A 19,334-nucleotide genomic window follows, 5' to 3' on the forward strand; every position below is an offset into this window, starting at 1 on the left:
TATTTTCACTTCAAGCAACTTTTTGAAAAGATATGTAAGACACTCATTATTATGGTGGGGACCTTGATTCACCTACTATTATAGACGACCATTTTTACTTGGTTAGATCATTGCTGGATGTGTTGTTTTGCTCCCCTCCAGACTGGTTGTGGCTTTGGAGATTATGTGAGAAGATTGATGGAACTTTCACTTCAAGCAACTTTTGGTTCTTAAAATAAGGAGAAGAAAAAGTTTTGTACAATCTCTATCCAACTTACTAACGATTTATGTTCCAGACAACTGATTGTATCTTGAATTGTTTGTATGTTGGTTTTTAATATGTAGTGCATAATTTATGATGATAAATTATTAAAACTAAGAAAGATTTTAAACTTTTGAAATATGTTATGTTTACATTCCTGTGTTAACTTGGGAATCATAGATTATACTATTTTCAATGTACAGTGGTCCCCCCGTATTCGCGGGGGATGCATACCAGACCCCCCCGTGAATAGTTAGAATCCGCGAATGTTTGGAACCCTATAAAAATGCTAAAAACAGCCTATTTTATTAGTTAAAACTCAAGAAAAACCCACTAAAAATTTTCCTACATGGGTTTTTTAATAGTTTTATCACGAAAAGTGCATTTTATGATGAAATTCATCAAAAAAACCAGGAATTTGTGGATATTTATCATAGAAAAATACCGCGAATGCGCGAATTTTCCGCGAATAATGCAGGGAAACGTTCCCGAGAGAAATCCGCGAATGTGTGAGTCCGCGAATCTGGAGAACGCGAATACGGGGGGCCCACTGTATTTTTAAATCATGCATTTTTATAAAGAATTGCTTTGGGTGTTAGAAAGCTAAAAAGAAGAAAATAAAATTAGATTTAGATTCATGTAACATTAAAAAGGTGAATTTGAATAAAGCAGAGGTTTTGGTGAGCAGTAGGGAAGATGGAGGCAGAATTGTAATGCAAGAAAGAAGAGGCATGATTATAAAACAGGTGGAAAGGTTTGAATAATTACGATCTACTTTCAGTCAAGAGGAGGATATGAGGCTGAAGTTGACAGTTGGATAAAAGTTGTGTGGGGAAAGTGGAGAGAGGTAGCTGGAGTAGTATGTGATAAGAAAATGCCAATCAAGCTAAAAGTCAAGATTTATAGCACAGTGATAAGACCAGTGTTAATGTCTGGATAGGAAACATGGGCTCTAAGAGCAAAAGAGGAAGTAAAGCTTGAGAGAGCAGATGGGAATGCTGAGGTGGATTATGGGAATATTGCTGCTTGAGAGATTGGAAAATGATGAAATAAAAAGAAGGGCAGGTGATAAGAGTCATGATTGAGATGGTATGGGCATGTGAAGGATAGATGACAAGAGGAGAGTGAAGAGGGCTTGGGAGGAACCTGTTAGAGGAAGAAGAACAAGAGGGAGACAGAGAATTAGATGGCGAAGAAAAGTGAAGGAAGATATGAAGGGAAGAGGTTTGGAGGAGAAAATTTCACAGAAGCATCTGACATTCAAAGTTCATAAAGTAAACAATTCACAGTCAAATTTCTTACCAAACATTTCACATGGGAGAGGAAATATAGAAAACAGGAATTCATCATAGAATGAGGTAAATCAGGAGGACAAAAATGAATAGAAATATTTTATGAGTCTGAATGAGTATTCTTGTAATTGTAAGAATACGAAGTACATAGTAGTAAATCATGAGAATACTACTCGGGATAATCAGGGAGTGGTTTAAACGAACAGGTTCTTCTTGCAGTGAGGCAAAATTTCTTAATATGCTGAATAGGCACACACAGCACAATTTGAACTTATGGGTGGTAGAAGTGAGCCCTCCAAACAATATTAGCTTACAACCCTGTCTGTTCGCATCTCTGAATGTTCATACATGCAGTTTATAAGGATAACTAGAGTGATGTTGAACAGTTCCTTTAAATGCTGAGCGAGTTTGGGTCAACTAGGAGTTGAAGATGTCTTCTGTGGGGTTGTCTTTGCCAGTTAGAAAAACTAGGGAAGAGGATAGTGACTATGAAAAACAGGAGAAACAGGACAGCAATCATCAGCTAAGTTTCAGGGTAGGTGACATAACTAAGAATGATCAAGGATAAGAAAATGTTATACAGTAGCGCCTAATTGAAAACTGAGAGTCAATCATTCCTAAACATCATTCCTGAAACTTTATAACTAAGTAGTTTACTAGTGGCAGGGAGGTGATTGGGAGAACCTATATTCACCTGCCATTAACAAACACTTTTTATTTGGCTGTCATCAAGTGAGGAGATTTTGCTGTTAACCTGCTAACTGCCAAGTCTGCATGTGTTTTTTCTTCCTATGAATGTATGTAATTTTCTTAAGTTATGAATTGCCCAAGAAGAGTGAACAATGGAGGTGTGAAGGATGTTGGTGAGTGTGTAATGCTTCTTGTCCTCAATGTCTACAGATCACTACTAATACTGTTCCTTTTATATGAATAGAATCTGTAGTTCTGATCTCCCCTGTCAGGAGTTTGCATTTCTGATCTTCCCTGTCAGGAGTTTGCAGGTTGGTTGTCTTTACAGTTGAAAAGGTTTGGAAACTAGAGAAGAAAGGTAAAAAGCATTACTGATGTCATCAGGATGAAATACCTCCCTTAGACATTAATGAACACATGCCAAATCTTCTCCCTGTGTAAGTTGCATACTTGGTCCAGGGAGGTTGTGCAGTTGCACATTGGAAGGTGAGTGATCAACATGCAGTCCCAAATGACATCCTTGTGCGTGCACATGCAAGTCTACTATTTACTTCTACCAAGAAGGTTGCCACAGGGATGACATGTTTATTGAATACTTTTGGAAGATGTGGGAAACCCATCTTTTGCTGTTTTCCTGGACCACTTATCCTCAGCTATGTTAATAGGATCTTTACCTGTTGTTGTTTCACCCTCTAATGAGCTCATCCCTTTTGGGCCTCCAGTAGTGGTCATCCTTCCCATGAGCCCTTTGATCTCGGCTTTTCTTGCCTGACTAGTTCTCCCACTCAATTAGAGGAGAGTAGAGCACAAGCAAGGAGTATGGGTGGCAAAGAAATGCAGGTGTACTTTCTCCTCCTCTTCAATGTTCAAGGTCGTCCTCTTCCTCCTTGTCTTCCTCTGCCCGCTCTTTCTCTCACAGGAAGTCATCCAGGAAGCCCTCTCTCACAGGAGGTGCACTCTTCATTATTACTGACAAGCACAAGAAGATGGAATCCAGGAAGTTCTTTTTTATGGCTTTTAGCATATGAGCATATGGCTGTTCTGTCCAATTAGGCTGTACAATTTTGGGGAAATTTCATGAAGTCTAGGATGTTGGATGGTGTCCCTTGCATTTTGGAGTTACTTTTGAGTAGCACAAGTAATGAAGTCTGTTGTTGTGAAGCATCAAACTACCTTTTTCTTATTCTTCAAAAAATCACATTGTTCACAAGTGTTTAGTATCTGTAGTGAATGCCCATGACATTGTGTAGTCACCCAAGCTCCTCTTACAGAAAAGTATCTTGCCTGAGGTATTTAGAATGTGATGTATGGTAGACTGCAAGGCTGCTCTTACTTCTTCCCTCTGAGAGGCAGCAACTTGGGCTTAGTACAATCAGGATCAGGTATTCTGAACAATCGAGCAACCAGGATTAGAGGATGCAATTCTCTTCAATCTCCCTTTTATCAAAGTGCAAGGTAGAACTATAATGTGAACCTACCAATTTTGATGACCAGATTTTAACTGCCTTCCAACATATGTTACCCCTTGTAAGGATCATGCATGGTTTAATGAGTTTTTCCTCTTATGAGGAAGATTTCAAACACATCTCTAGAACTCAGGGCCTTGTTGCTCGGTCACTCCTATGCCAGACCAAATGGGAGGTTACTGTAGTTAAATGCTCCTTAGCTCACTATCAAGACTGGGACCAGGACTATTTCAGGTGGAGATTCAGTTAGCCAGTCAGTTGAGAGACAATCTTCCACCTAGGGAGTAAATCTTGTTCTTAAAAGGCGATGTTTTGTATTTTGATAGGACCAAATAAATGTGGCTCGCTGTGGAACTTATCAGATCCAGTTCTTTATTCCTCACACTGTTACTGTGGAACAGCCTCCCAGAGGATGTCATGAAGTTGGTAGTTCAGAAGTTCAAGCAAAAATGCAGTGCATTACAACCCTAATACTGTTCTTGCATTTGAATACATTTTTATCTATGTATTTATTTATTTATTGTTTTTTTTGTAAGTGGGATCTCTTTCTGTATTTCCCTTTACTTCCTCATACTTCTTCCTAATGAACACCATATTCTTTCGATGCTTGTATTTAAAGTTGATGACCCCTGTTGGCTTGTTCCGTATGGATACGTTTCATCAACTGAATGATGATAATGGTAATGGGAAAGGGAAGCCACAGTATTATGACTGTTTGATTGTGTTATTTAAAATATATAAAGCAGAAAGCTTTCGATGACCTGACAAGGAGGACCATGCAGGTCATCAAAAGCTTTCAGCTTTATGTTTTAAATAACAGTCATACTACTGTGGATTTACTTTCCCATTATATTGACTCATGTGATTATGAGTTTTCTTTGAATAATAACAACAACAACAACTTGTAAAAAGTAGTTTATATATTTTTAGGCATAAAATCTGAAGTCTTTTACCAAAGTCCACCTCAGCCACTCTGCTTTGAAGGAAAGCTCCTGAAATGTAATTTGTACAGTGTGTCTTTCTTTTAGAAATAGGGAAAAGCTTTTAGTTAATGTTTCATTTGATGTACAGTCTGAGGGTAGAAGAGGTTGACATCAAGTTGACATTAGGATTTTCTTTTTATGATTTTTTTTTATTTTACTATTTAGATAGAATTGCTGCATGGTCTTAATATAAATTTTATTTCAAAGCTTATTTTAATTTCTTTCCAGTACCTTGTCCCTTAGTCCCTCCAGACAACATGGTGCCAGTAACCTCATACTCCAGCTCGGAGGATGAGGACTTTTTCGATGCTGATGAGTTCACTAATGCTAGTCCAGCTCAGAGTCCTAGGTGAGTACCCTGTGTAAACTGTTAGTTCTAAAGTCAGTACAGTATGTTGTTTTAGTTCTTGGTTCTGAAAAGCAATAAATTTCTTGCATTTTGGTCTACCTTTGCTCCAGTTCTTCTTTTATGGTATAATTTACATTCCTTCGCACCACTTGTACCTACTGTAGACATTCTTTTAGGAAAGAGTGTCACATATTGTTTACATTAGAAAATGCACAAAATGTGATCACTTTCTTTTCATACCAGTTGAATGCAGCACTGCACTAATTATAATCTTCCCTCCTTCAGTATCCTTATCTGCATTAGAATTTCATGTTGCACTCTGCAGTATGCAGTAGAGAACATGTCCACTTTTTGTAGTTAGTCTTATAATCATGGAAGAAAATCTGATCCTGTAGTTTGTTGAAATAGTTCTAAGGGTGTCACTTGAATGTCTTTCAAATTGAAACGGCAGTTCCTTTACCTGTGATGGAAATTGTGCAGATTTTTAAAAAATATATTTGGTGTCGCATAATACTTGTTTTCTAAGCAGTTCTCAGGTGTGGTAAAAAGATGAACTACTTGCATTACAGTATTTTGAATTACTGTAAAAAAATGCACGCTATGTTTTGAATCCACAGTTGTCCATGCAGTCAATCTTTCCAGTGAAGTTATGTTCACTACAGTATAGGCTGCAAAATAGAATTTACTTTTATTTATGCAATTTAGTTAATCTCAGTGTTTTGAAATCACAGTGTGCAATGCATATCTCTGATTCATACTCTCAGTCTCTTTCAGAGATTAGATTGTTTGTTTTTATCTAGGTTCTGGGGGTTACAGTTATGTATGCCCACATGATACAGATCTGAAATAAACTTATTTTAACTCGTGTCTAGATTTCCAAGGAATGAAAAACCATGTGCCAAATAGTTGTAAAAGAAGTATGTATGTGCCTGTCATAAGCTTATTTATTGTGTGATTCAGTTCATTTTTAAACAGATGAGAACACTCTTGATTTCATGATTGTCATAAATGTTACATCAGTTTTTTCTTATTTGTTTGATGCAAAATCTGACTATGTACATTTCATTATTACTTCCTTTTATTCATCTTTGTTAATATTTTAGCATTGCATTTGTCCCTCTTTATCAGATAAAAAGTGATTCCAAACCTTGGTATGAATGTATAAAATTCCAGATGTTATCAAACCCTCTAGAAGTAGAAATAGAAGAATATTGGCAATGAAGAAATGAAAGAGAAGATATAAGAATGGATAGTAAAATAATGAGAATGAGACCATCTGTGAAATAAAACTCTCTCTCTCTCTCTCTCTCTCTCTCTCTCTCTCTCTCTCTCTCTCTCTCTCTCTCTCTCTCTCTCTCTCTCTCTCTCTCTCTCTCTCTCCTTGATAAGGGATTTTTCTTTCTTTGCATAATTCTAAGATCTTGTTCTTTTATTGAAATCCCTTTTATACATCCTGTTTTTCTTATAGGCAGAGAACATGGCTACCTCTGGCCCCTGGTAAACATACTGTCTTCAAAAGTTGATTTAGTAGAGCAAATATTAGGCAAAAATATTACACCATCAGTTGTGTAACCTGGACCAAGTTTTATGCATTAAAGAATTAGACTTCATGAATTATTTTGCCCTTGAGTTAGCTTTCCTAAGACCTAACCCTGATGATGCAGAGCATGTTAAAGGAACTCCATGAACATCCAACTTAGCTTCCCTTAAATGATTAGTGGTACAGGTATCCTTTTCTATTGATTTCATGCCAAAGTACCAGGGTATTTGCAGGGAGGGTGTAGCAAGGAAAAAATTGGCCATTTTCGTCATGAATGAACACTGAGAGTGTTCTGCATGTAAGTGAAAAACTTATTTTTTAGACCCAACTTTTTGTCAGCATTAATGTTCTCCTGAGCTAGAAGTTACTTATTTTTGTTTAACTCCATGTGGACGGGTAACATGCACACTACAGTGGACCTCCCATATTCGTGTTCTCTGGATTCACGGACTCACGCATTCGCGGATTTCTTTCTGGAACATTTCCCTCTTATTCATGGGAAATTCGCCGTATTTGCGGTATTTTCCTATGAGAAATATCCTAAAATTCCAGGTTTTTTTATCAATATCATCATAAAATGTTCTTTTTGTGATAAAACTATTAAAAAAATTAAGAATAACAATTTTTAGTGGGCTTTTCTTGAGTTTTAACTAACAAAATAGGCAGTTTTCAGCATTTTTATAGGGGTTCCAACTATTCGCGAATTCTAAGTATTTCCCCGGGGGATGTGGGTCTGGTACACATCCACCGGAAATACAGAGGACCACTGTATATGTTTAAACATTATAGCTTTTTGGTAATGTCTGGGTAATATACTACATTTATGTTCAAGATTTGGTGCCATAGAGTTTGAACGAATTTTGTGGGAAGAATGTTCCTAGTTCCTTTTATTACCATTGGCAACTCTTCAGATTGCTGTACAAGAGTTGGAGTGAGCTGAGAGACCTTCAGTCTTGCTTGAGGTGGTCAAAGGGAATGTTGTCACAACTTCCCATCCAAGGATGCATTGTAAATATTTTACAATAATTATATTTAGAATTTTTGTTTCTGGCCTTAGTTCTTATCTGTTATGATATTGTCTGAACTGTAATTTTAATTTGACAAAATAAAATAAAAGAATATTAGAAAGAACACTATAACTTTGAAAAATTAGCATATTTTTAGGAATGTCTTAAGGAAAAGAGGCTAGCAAAGGGTGGAAAATATTAACTTTCAACTTCCCATGGAAGATACAGAATTTTTTTTCGTTTTTTTCTTTATACCATGATCATATACATATCTTCCTCTTTCCATTGATAAGTTTTTTTTAGTGTTCTTTTAGATTGATCAGCCTTAAATTTAGGCTGGTCATAGGTGTTGCACAAGCGTATTTTAACCCGGACTGTGAGGGGTAAGCTTCTCAGATGTTTTGAAAATCAGTGTGAAAATAGGTGTGTCCTCCAGTTTATATCTGATTCCTTAACTGGAATGGTTCCATGATTTTTTTTAATCTACAGACCTTGAGTGTGATTGGTATAATTCATATGAACATATATTTGTTGTTTTCATATTTCTTAGGTACAAACTTCTTACTTGTTCTGTGTGTGTTGATCTACCACTCCTTGTTTGTTATATATATCTCTTGTCTGCAGAGTCAGTAATTGAAGGTGTTTGACAATAGTCAGGGGCGGGAGGGGGTCTGTGTGTTGAGAGAGGTAGAGAGTTACTCTTCAGATTTGCTAAATATAGGGTCTTGGCTTAAAAAAAACTTGGGTAGACTTTTGGGAAGGTGGGTATTCTCTTGTAATAGCTATTTGGAAATTTTCTACATAATCGTATCTGAAGAAAATTGAGTTTTCCCTATACCTCATGCTCTAATTTACCTAGAATGATGGTCCTAGTGTCTAGGCATATTTTTGGGTCCAAGAAATTCAATTATGTAATTTAAAAATCAGATAAACCCAATTCCAAGGGCTCATTTCTGGTATTCAAAGTCTAGCAGAATCACATTTCTGTGCTGATTTACGCTCTATGCGTAGTTTTCTGTGTGAAGGTTCATATTTGTGCTGTAAAATTTCAAGTAAATTACATTTTAATTAGAAAACAAAGTCCCATTCTATCACATGGAAATTTCACTGTAATCAAAGATCAGTCATCATGGACAGCAAACACCAATTTACAGATTTCTCAAAAACTTGCACTATTTTCTCTGAACATGATATGCATAGATTTAAAGCTTAAATTGTGGATATCATATGTTCCTACAAAGCCTTTCTTCTTGAAAGCTACAGTCACAAAATCCAGTGCAAAGGACACCTTTCCATTTGCAGGAACAGGAAGCCCTTGTGCAGTGGAACCTTGGTTTTTGTACATAGTTCGTTCCAGAACCTCCCACGAAAACCGAAACCTACTAAAACCGAAACAGTAATTCCCATAAGGAATAATGTCAGTACAATTAATGCGTTCCAGACCCCCAAAAATATTAACAAAAATTACATTTTTATACATTCAACTTACCTGTCAGATATATACATAGCTATTACTCCGTCGTCCGACAGAAATTTGAATTTCGCGGCACACGCGGCAGGTAGGTCAGGTGATCTACCCCCCCGCCGCTGGGTGGCGGGAATAGGAACCATACCCGTTTTCTAATTCATAATTTTTCTGTCGCTGGAATGTAAACAACGTTTGCAGTTCCTCCTGACTTGATTTTTGGATTTCATCGCCATCGATCTACTGGGCTATCTTTTGCAGGGAAGTACTGGATCTTTGGTTCGGCATACGCATATTAATTTGTTTTTATAACTTTGGCTTCGAAAATTTCGAAGAATTGTTTACGTGTAACTACCGAACTTTTCGGTAGATACTCACATAGTTTGCAAGAAGGAAAATTTTAATATTTATTCATAATAACGTGTAGTAAATGTTAGAATTGATTGAGCTAACTTCCTTCTTGAGGATGTAAGGAAAGAATAGTTACGCTTCCTTTAGAAGTTTATATAGCTCTCGTACTAACGAGCAGTTAGAGCATTAACAATACTAGTAGTGTGGTATCCTCATCTCCTTCTTACTTCACAGAATCTTCAAATTCATATTGCAAATTGAAGACAAAAGAATGTAGCTCAAAATACGAGCTATTGAAAGGTAAGAAGTGATTTTAGTGTTAGTGCAGTGGAGGGTGCGTTCTGATCGGCTCTGTTTCGCTCCCAGGCCTAGACCTCTTCCAAGCTCACATACCCAGAGGAGAAGGAAAGTCGAAAGCCTTACGGAGGTTATGGAGAATCCCCTTCGATCAGCGTCCCCTCGGCAGGATCTGTAGAACGTCCCAGACTGCCAAGTTCGCCATTGAAAGGCGTCCTAATTAGTTAGAGGGGGTGTCCGTTCGATCGGCTCTGTCTCGCTCTCAGGCCTAGACCTCTTCCAAACTCACAAGCCCAGAGGAGAAGGAAAGTCGAAAGCCTTACGGAGGTTATGGAGAATCCCACCGATCGGGTTTCGTTCCCTCGGCAGGATCTGTAAAACGTCCCAGACTGCCAGGGATAGCCATTGGAAAGGCATCCTTCAAAAAGTGCGTCTGTTCTTCAGTTTCTTCATCTTACATCCGAAAAGACGAAGAATGTACATGTTTGGAGTTCGGACGATCTGGCTCGTTCTCTGAATAAGAGAACACTGACTCACTGAGCGAGAGGCTGATAGCCAGCCAGCAAGCTAGCGCGAGCCACGTTCCAACAGACTAGCGCGAGCCGCGTTCCAACAGACTAGCGCGAGCCTCGTTCATACAGTTAAACGCGAGCCGCGTTCCAGCAACTGAGTGCGAGCCGCGTTCCAGAACTTTTTTCTTGGCGCAAGGCGCCTTCAAAGAGAAAACAGATGGCTTAACTAAGGAGCCTTATAATAGAGTGGCAATCAGAAGGATGCTTCCATTGAACGTTTACTGGCAAGAGGCTCGTATAACAAGACTAGAGGCGCTCGGATCTATTAGGACGCACGGGACCTTCCACGCAAGCGGAACGTTCCAGGAGCGAGTCTCCATTTCTAGCGTGCGGAACATTCCAGGCGCGCGGAACTATCCAGACGCCAGGTCGCTAGGCGCCATAAGGATCCAGACGCCAGGCGTCAGAAGATTCCAAAATCTTCATTTGAGAGAGAGGTCAGTCGCGAGACTCCTCTTTGAGCCCCTTTTCATTATTCAGAAGACTCCTGTGTTAGGCAGTTCCTCTCAATGCGGACTCTTTCCTTCATCCATGCTCTTCCCTCGTTTTTGAGGAGGCAAGAACTTTGGGAGTTTTTTCTTAATAAGAATCTCATCGACGTTTGGGTATGATGGCGGATAGGAAATATCTACTTCCTTCCGTAAAACCCTAGTGATGAACAGGAATTCTGTCTCTTCCGCGATTTATGAGGGGATCACGAAGATTTAAAGAGTTCCTGGATTAACTTCGTTCCTTAAGGATATATATATACTCTTTCTTTCGTTCTATTAACGAAAAGAAAGAAGATAGTAGAAGGTAGTAGAGTTTCTACTGTATGAGAATACGATACGGTCAAATCATAAACACATACCGTAGTTACTTCTTTTCTGTGCAACTCATTACCAGTATCCTTCTACGACTTTCCTAGAAGGACTACGCTTAAAGGGATTGTTTAAAAAATTTTTTTTTTTTGTTTTTTTTTAATTTTCACAAAGACCAACATCCTACTTAGCTTCTAGTTTGTTCATGCCACTTACCTGACAGATATATATATATAGCTGTATTTTCTGACGTCCGACAGAAAATTTCAAAACTCGCGGCACACGCAGTGGGCGGCCAGGTGGTAGTACCCATTCCCGCCGCTGGGAGGCGGATATCAGGAACCATTCCCATTTTCTATTCATATTTTTTTCTGTCGCCGGTCGGTAAACATCTGTTTACAGACCTCTGCTCAGGATTTTTTGGAAATTGACTCGCTTTTAAGTATCTGATTGATTTTTTTGGTATTGAATTGGATGTTGAATTGGCATGCGCGATAGTGGACCGTTTTTTTGATTTTTTTTGATTTTGGATTGACTTTTCTATATAAGATATGTCTGGATCAAGTGTTAAGTGAGTTTTCAGAGTGTGTGTGAGGGCTGATTGTAAGGTGAGGCTACCGAAAGCATCGGTAGACCCCCACACAGTATGTATGAGTTGTAGGGGGGCTTAATTGTTTGATTGATAATCGGTGCAATGATGTGAGAAATTGACCGATGATGAATGGAGAGTATATGAGTCTATCGCCTTAAATTGAGCGCGATAGGATCAGGAGGTCTTCCTCCAGGAGTGGTTCTTCCAAAGGTAAGGCTAACATCTCTCCTGCATTAACACCTGTAGTGTTTACAACCCCTAAACCTGTGTTGCCTTCGGGCTCTGATTCTGTGTCGGGAGAAGCGAATGCTCTCTCTCTGATTTTGGTGGAGTCTCTTCGCACTCTGGAGGACCAAAGTGAAAGCCTTAGAAACTGGCTCGGTGCAAGTGTGTGATCGTGCCCCCAGTGTTGTGGAGGGGGCGTCAGATCGGCCCCATAATGCCTCTAGGCCTAGACCTCTATCAGACTCCCAAGACCCAGGGAGTAGGTATGTCGAAAGCCGCAAGAGGGTTACGGGGGCTTCCCACCGATCTGGCGTCCCTTCGGCAGGCCCTGTAGCAAAGACCCAGGCTGCCAAGGACCGTGCACGAGCGCGCGTCCTGAAAGAGTGCTTTTCGTCCTCCGAAGCGTCCTCCCCGCGCAAGGGGTGGAGCGCTCGGAGAGACTCTCGTCCTTTGAAAAGGACGTTTCGTGCGGAGGACGCTTCACGTCCTCTTTCGCCGCTTTCGTCGGAGGACGCGTATGACGTTTTTCCGCCTCAGAAGAGAGGCAGGATCTCCTCCGATGAGGACGCTAGGTTGCGTGCACAGGCGCGTATACCTGAGAAGCAGGTAGCTGTACCTGTGAGAAGGAAGGAGGCGTCCCCTCGCCCCTCGTCTTCTCACAGGATCAGTCCTGCTTCCTCTGTTCATTCTTCCCCAACGAAGAACATTCTTTTGTCCCTTCAGGACCAGCTATCCTCGCTTATGGCTCAGAGGACTCGCCCAGCAGCAGTCGAGCCTAAGCGGAGGAAGGACCTTAGACTGCCTGTCAAGAGGACTAAGCAGTCTCCTTCTCCTTCACCTACTTCGTCTCGTTCGCCAATCGCTTCTCCTTCGGCGATTCGCCGATCTCGTTCGTCCTCTAGAAGGACGTTACGTCAGGACGCTTTGAGGAGGACGCTCTGTACAGGGAACGTTCGGCAGGACGCTCGTCAGGACGCTTGTCAAGACGCTCTCAGACGCTTGGCAGACGCTAGCAGGACGTTCGTCGGACGCTTGGCGGACGTAGGCAGGACTTCTCGACGCCAGGACGCTAGACAGGACGCTCGGCAGGAGCTCACCAGGACGCTCGGCAGGACGCTTGGCAGGACGCTAGGCAGGACGTTCAGCCGCCGCCTTTCAAGACGTTTTTGGGGATTCTGACCAAGAAGTCGTACCCCCCAGACACGCTAGTTTACGCGCAACGAGGCACGTATGCCAGCGAAGAAGAAATGTAAGGACGCTTCTCGGGCAGGTGAGACTGCTGCGGAAGGCGCTGAGGGACGCTCGTCCTCCTCAGGACGCTCTACCTTCATCGAGCAGTAAGCGTCATAAAGAAGACACCCGAAATAAGGCTGCCTCTAGCAGGATAGGGGGGGTCCTTTGATCAAGCCAAAACCTGACATTAGGACGCCCTCTCCTGTAAGACGGTCTCCTCTTCCGTTTAGAGAGAAGAGAGCTAAGTAGTTCGGCTGAATCGGTTGAAGAGAACCTGCTGCAGCCCCGTCTATCTCGGACTATAAAGTCCTCGTACGACTCTTGCGTTCTTCTTTTAAGACAAATTTCAGCCCGCAGCTCCCAGTCTCCTCCTTCGCAGTTTTCTTCATCTAAAACTGGAAAAACCCGGAGTTTGTAGAGATGAAAACTTCTCTCTCACGAAACGTGCTTTTAAAAAGCTCCGAGGATTGGATGGTACGAAGGTGAGACCAAGGCAAGACGACCTTCGCCTTGCCTCCTACTAGACTTAGTGGAAAAGGGGCATTTGGTATAGAACCAAAGATGAAGTGGGAGTTCGTATCCCTTCTTCGGCTCAAGGAGATTTCTCCAGCCTAGTGGATTTGCAGAGGAGGTCGATTTACCCTCTGCCCTAAGGTAACCTGGACCGCGTCGGAGACTGACATCATTTTGAAGGGTCTGCTCAGGACGCTGGAAGTGTTCAACTTCCTTGACTGGTGTTTGGGAGTTCGGATCTACAAGCGAGAAGCCCAGAATCTCTCAGTCTGGGGGAGCTGTCTCCAGCGTGTTAGCATGTATGGACAAAGCCGTCAGGGATGGTTCGGAGGAGCTCGTATCTCATTTTGGAACGGCTTTATTAAAAAGAGAGCTTTGCTGTGCAACTCACAGCTCGTTCGGTGACTCCAGCTCAGAAAGCGGATTTGCTGTTTTCGCCTCTTTCGAACCATCTCTTCCCCCAGACGTTGGTAAAGGACCTGACGAACAGCTTACAAGAGAAGGCACTCAGGACCTTTTGGCCCAGTCTACAAGACGGTCAGCCGTACCTTCAACCTCTTCAGCTGCGGTTCGACCGCCGAAGAAAGTAAAGCCCTTTCGTGGGGCTCCCCCCTCAAGAGCAGCTCCTCGAGGGAGAGGGTTTTCACGAGGAGAGCTTCCTTTAAGCCAAAGCCTTCCAAGTGAGAAGCTGTCCTTCAGACACCAGTCGGAGCCAGACTGAAGTTTTTTGCGGGAGCGTGGAGAGAGAGAGCCTCCACGGACTCTTGGTCCCTCAAGATCGTGAGCAGGGGTACAAGATCCCCTTTTTAGATCTTCCTCCTCTTTCTACGACTCCCAGAGACCTTTCTCCATCCTATCAGGGAGAAAAGAAGAAAGTATTGTTCGATCTCCTTCAGCAGATGATCGACAAAAGAGCGGTGGAACAAGTCGCGGACCTGGGGTCTCCAGGTTTTTTGACAACGAATCTTCCTAGTACCGAAGCAGGTCGTCAGGTTGGCGTCCAGTTCTAGATGTAAGCAGGCTCCATCTTTTTCGTGGAAAAGAACAAATTCACGATGGAGACGCCTCATTCTGTTCTGGGAGCGTTGAGACCGGGCGACTGGATGGTATCCTTAGACTTGCAGGACGCGTACTTTCACATCCCGATCCACCCTCTTTCAAGAAAGTATCTAAGGTTTGTCTTAGACAACAAAGTATGGCAGTTCAGAGCTATGTGCTTCGGACTGACCACGGCTTCCGAGGGGCCTGGTGTTCACATTAGTAATGAAGAACGTAGCGAGGTGGCTACACTCTTCGGGAATAAGAGTTTCCCTGTACCTCGCGACTGGCTGATCAGAGCGTCGTCGATAGAGAAGTGTCTGAAGGACTTGCAGTTCACTTTAGCCTTAGCGAAGTCCCTGGGACTTCTGGTCAACCTCGAAAAGTCGCATCTGACCCCAACACAGTCCATCGTGTATCTGGGGATTCAGATGGATTCAGTGGCTTTTCGAGCGTTCCGTCCCAGGAACGTCAGCGGCTAGGCTTAGAAAGATCTCAGCCTTTCTAAGGAAGAGACTTGCTCGGCGATGAATGGAATGAGTCTGCTGGGGACCATTTTCCTCGCTAGAAAGGTTTGTTTCCTTGGGAAGACTGCACATCAGGCCTCTCCAATTTTTCCTTGCCGACGAGTGGAAGGCCAAGGACGATCTCAATGCCATATTGAGGATATCGCTTCCAATCAAGAACCACCTAAGATGGTGGTTGGACCCTCAGAAGCTTCAGAGGGCGTGTCCCTAAGTCTTCTGAGCCCCGACCTAGTGTTGTTTTCAGACGCCTTCCATCACAGGATGGGGAGCAACACAGGGGGGAGGGGGAAGGAAGTGTCAGGCATCCTGGAGAGGGGAACAGGTAGCCTGGCATATAAATGTCAAAGAACTGGCAGCGAGTATTTTCTGTCCCTGCAGTTTCTTCAGAAAAGAGTTTGGAGAACAAGGATTGTTCAGATAAACTCGGACAATACCACAGCACTCGCTATTTAAAAACCCAGGGAGGAACACATCCAGAACGTTGTTTTTCCCTAGCGAGAGAGGATTCTGCTGTGGGCAAAAGAGAAAAAAGGTGACTATCCTGACGAGATTTATTGCAGGAGTGCAAAACGTCAGGGCAGACCTTCTCAGTCGTCGGGACACCAGTCCTACCGACGGAATGGACCTTGAACGAAGACGTTTGTCGAGACCTGTGGACGTCCACATTGGTCGACTTATTCGCAACGTCAAAGGACCAAGAGACTTCCTCTTTACTGCTCCCCGGTCCTGGATCCAGAAGCAATCGCGGTAGACGCTTTGCTTTGGAATTGGACGGGCCTAGACTTATAGCCTTCCCACCATTCAAGATTCTGGGGGAAGTCATGAGGAAGTTTGCGGCCTCGGTAAGGGACGAGGTTAACCCTGATCGCTCGCCGATGTGGCCAGCGAGAGAATGGTTTCACAGAGGTCATGTCTTTCCTTGTAGACTTTCCAAGGACATTGCCCTGGAGGACAAAGATCTACTCAAACAGCCTCACTTCGAAAGGTTTCACCAAAACCTCTCCGCTCTGGGTCTGACTGGCGTTCAGACTATCGAAAAGTTGGCCAGAGCGAGAGGTTTTTTTTTCGAAAGCAGCTGCGAGAGCAATCGCACATGCGAGACGTGCTTCCACAAGAGCGGTTTACCAATCGAAGTGGGCTTCCTTCAGGGCATGGTGTAAAAAGGAGGGAGTTTCCTCTTCCTCGACCTCTGTGAACCAGATAGCTGATTTTCTCTGCTCTTTCTCAGAATGTGCAGAAATTAGCGGTCCCTACCATCAAGGGATATAAAAGCTGTTGTCAGCGTTTTTTAGGCACAGAGGGCCTCGACCTGTCCTGACAACAAGGATATTCATGACCTTTTAAAGTCTTTCGAGACCTCGAAGGTTCCTCAAATGAGACCTCCATCATGGAACCTGGATGTAGTCCTTAAATTCCTTATGTCGAGCACTTTCGAACCGCTTCAGGCACGTCTCTTCGAAACCATGACAAGGAAGGCTCTTTCCTAACTTCTCTTGTGACGGCTAAGAGAGTTAGTGAAATTCAAGCGTTTAGCAAGTTAATGGGATTCAAAGGGGACAATGCTGTCTGCTCGTTGAACCCAACTTTCTTGGCGAAGAATGAAAATCCTTCGAACCCTTGGCCGAAGACTTTCGAGATCAAGGGTATGTCAAGTCTGGTGGGCCAAGAACCAGAGAGAGTCCTGTGCCCGGTCAGGGCTCTCAAGTTCTACGTGCATAGAACGAAAGAGGTAAGAGGTCCCTCAGGTAACCTCTGGTGCTCTGTGAAGAGACCAGAGTTACCTTTATCGAAGAATGCTGTTGCTTTCTTTCTAAGGGACACCATTCGGGAGGCTCATTCATCTTTCCAGAAGACTGATTTTGAGCCTCTTCCGAGTAAAAGCGCACAAGTACGAGCCGTCGCTACCTCTCTTGCCTTCCAAAAGAACATGTCAATCAAGGACATCCTTGATTGCACCTTTTGGAGGAGTAACTCCGTCCGGTTCGCCTCACATTACCTAAGGGATGTTGAGAACGATTTATGACGATTGTAATGCACTGGGGCCATACGTTTTCTGCGGACACAGTATTGGGGTGCCGAAGTAGCTCTTTCCCTATCCCATTAGTTAGTTAAGTTAGGTTGTTGTGCTTTTAGGTTGTGGTGAGTCTTATGTGAAGATCTCCCATCCTTTAGTTAGTTTTAAGGGGTTTTTTTGTGAATAGTTGGTCAGGTGGTGGTCAGTTTGCTTCGTTGCCCTCATTTGTATGGCCTCGATGATCTTGTCACGCTGAGGTCTCGCACTCCCGTTGACAGATCATCCAGAGCGCACCAGCACACTACAGTCTCCACCTGGCTGGCAACTCTGTGATTAAGCAAAAGCAGCCTTGAAGTGACAGTAATCACATAGTCTACTTTGCAAACAGGTAAGGAACCAAGAGTATATCATCTACTTAATTTAAGTTTCCTAAAAATCCTATTCTGTCTCTTCCCACCATCCGAAGGTGGGATTCAGCTATAATATATATCTGTCAGGAATAAGTGGCATGAACAAAATGTTATTGTTATTATACAATTAAGTTTGTTCATACTTACCTGGCAGATATATATAATTAAAGTGCCCGCCCTCCTCCCCTCAGGAGACAGAGACATTAATAAAAAATATGAATCGAAAATGGGAATGGTTCCTGATATCCGCCTCCCAGCGGCGGGAATGGGTACTACCACCTGGCCGCCCCACTGCGTGTGCCGCGAGTTTTGAAATTTCTGTCGGACGTCAGAAATACAGCTATATATATATCTGCCAGGTAAGTATGAACAAACTTAATTGTATAATAACAATAACATATTTATCGAAGTCTTGTTTTGCTTAAATATGCTTTAATAAGAACTTCCTGAAGTTCGATAATTTTATAAAATTCCTTTATTAAATGGAGTAGCTGGCAACTCTGGAAGAGTAAGCGGGGACTGCTTTCGCTGAGAGCCTGAGACCAACGCAGTACGCCTACGCCTACGCCTGTGACTGTCAGTACCATGTAGGTGTCAGTCATGAGCGGTCGGGTGTATCTCTCTCCTGCGGGATGGAATAACTTCTGTATCTCTCCCCTACAATCGCGGTCTTAACCTCGAATTGAGGGGATAGTTAAGCTAACATAAACAAATATTGTATGCCTTTTGCTAAGAAGCTTTCAATAAGAGAGATAGTACAACCTTTCAATGCTGTTTACCGTAGGTAACATTATTAAAGGATTCTATCGCAGCAGAACATTATATTATGTAATGCTCTCAGGCTTACGAAAGCATAGCTTATTAGAGTACCTGCTCAGAAGATGGATGAGTCGGATGGGAAACATTCTCTTTGGGGCAGAACTTGTTTCCCTGAATGGACTATACTACGTATATAAAGCTTTTTCCTACTAAGAACGGAATTAACATGTGAAAGGATGTCGGGTATCATAAAGGCACAAGTGTTCTGGCACATAACATAAAAGAATTAGAAGAAAGCGCCAGTCTGGCGCAATGCTCCAGAAGCGCCAGCCTGGCGCAAAATTTGCGCCAGAAGCGCCAGCCGGCGCCAAATTTGCGCCAGAAGCGCCAGCCTGGCGCAGTGAGCCAAGAGCACCATCCAAGATTTTCTCGTTTTAGCAAGTTGTTAACCTAAGATTCCAGTAGCCTCTCGGACACCAAGCTCGGTAACGGCAAAATTCGTTCCTGATTTCGTTACCCATTTAATCACTTAGGTCAATTCCACGACTCTCTCATATCGCAAAGAGCATCGAGAATCTCTTTTTTCGCTCCTATTCGCGTTAACAAAGAGATCCTTCTCGAGCGACGATAATAACTGTTAACATGTTTAACATTATTGGAAAGAGTTGTGAGAACCTGCGGAAAGTCTTCTTCATAGATCTCTCAGTAAGGTAGAAGACGAACAGGCTTCCTATAGACTGCTTCCTTTTCCTACTTCTCCCCCGATTGAAGATGACGGGGGGAAAAGCTTCAAGGAAGATTATCTTGGCAGTACAAGAGCAACTGGCCTCTTTGGTGGGAGTGTTAGCGCCTCGTAGGAAGGACGTTGCGCTTCCAATCAAGAAGTCTCGTCCTCTCTCCCCTGCGAAGCGAGAGGCGTCATGCAGACGTGAAGCTTCCTAACATATCGCAGAGGCTTCGGTTTCGAGAG

At 42.7% G+C, this 19,334-nt stretch overlaps 1 protein-coding gene across 6 annotated transcripts in view; it reads left to right on the plus strand.

Moving 5' to 3' along the window:
- The window catches only part of LOC135201831 (oxysterol-binding protein-related protein 9-like), a 254,236-nt gene that overhangs the window by 63,006 nt on the left and 171,896 nt on the right, over positions 1-19,334 (plus strand). For all 6 annotated transcript variants that reach the window (XM_064231105.1, XM_064231103.1, XM_064231104.1 and 3 more), the window contains one exon: positions 4,901-5,021. In XM_064231105.1, the coding sequence (XP_064087175.1) occupies positions 4,901-5,021 (121 nt within the window). The remainder of the gene's footprint in view (positions 1-4,900; positions 5,022-19,334) is intronic.

This window comes from Macrobrachium nipponense, chromosome 28 (assembly GCF_015104395.2).
Source record: "Macrobrachium nipponense isolate FS-2020 chromosome 28, ASM1510439v2, whole genome shotgun sequence".
In the NCBI taxonomy this organism is placed as follows: domain Eukaryota; kingdom Metazoa; phylum Arthropoda; class Malacostraca; order Decapoda; family Palaemonidae; genus Macrobrachium; species Macrobrachium nipponense.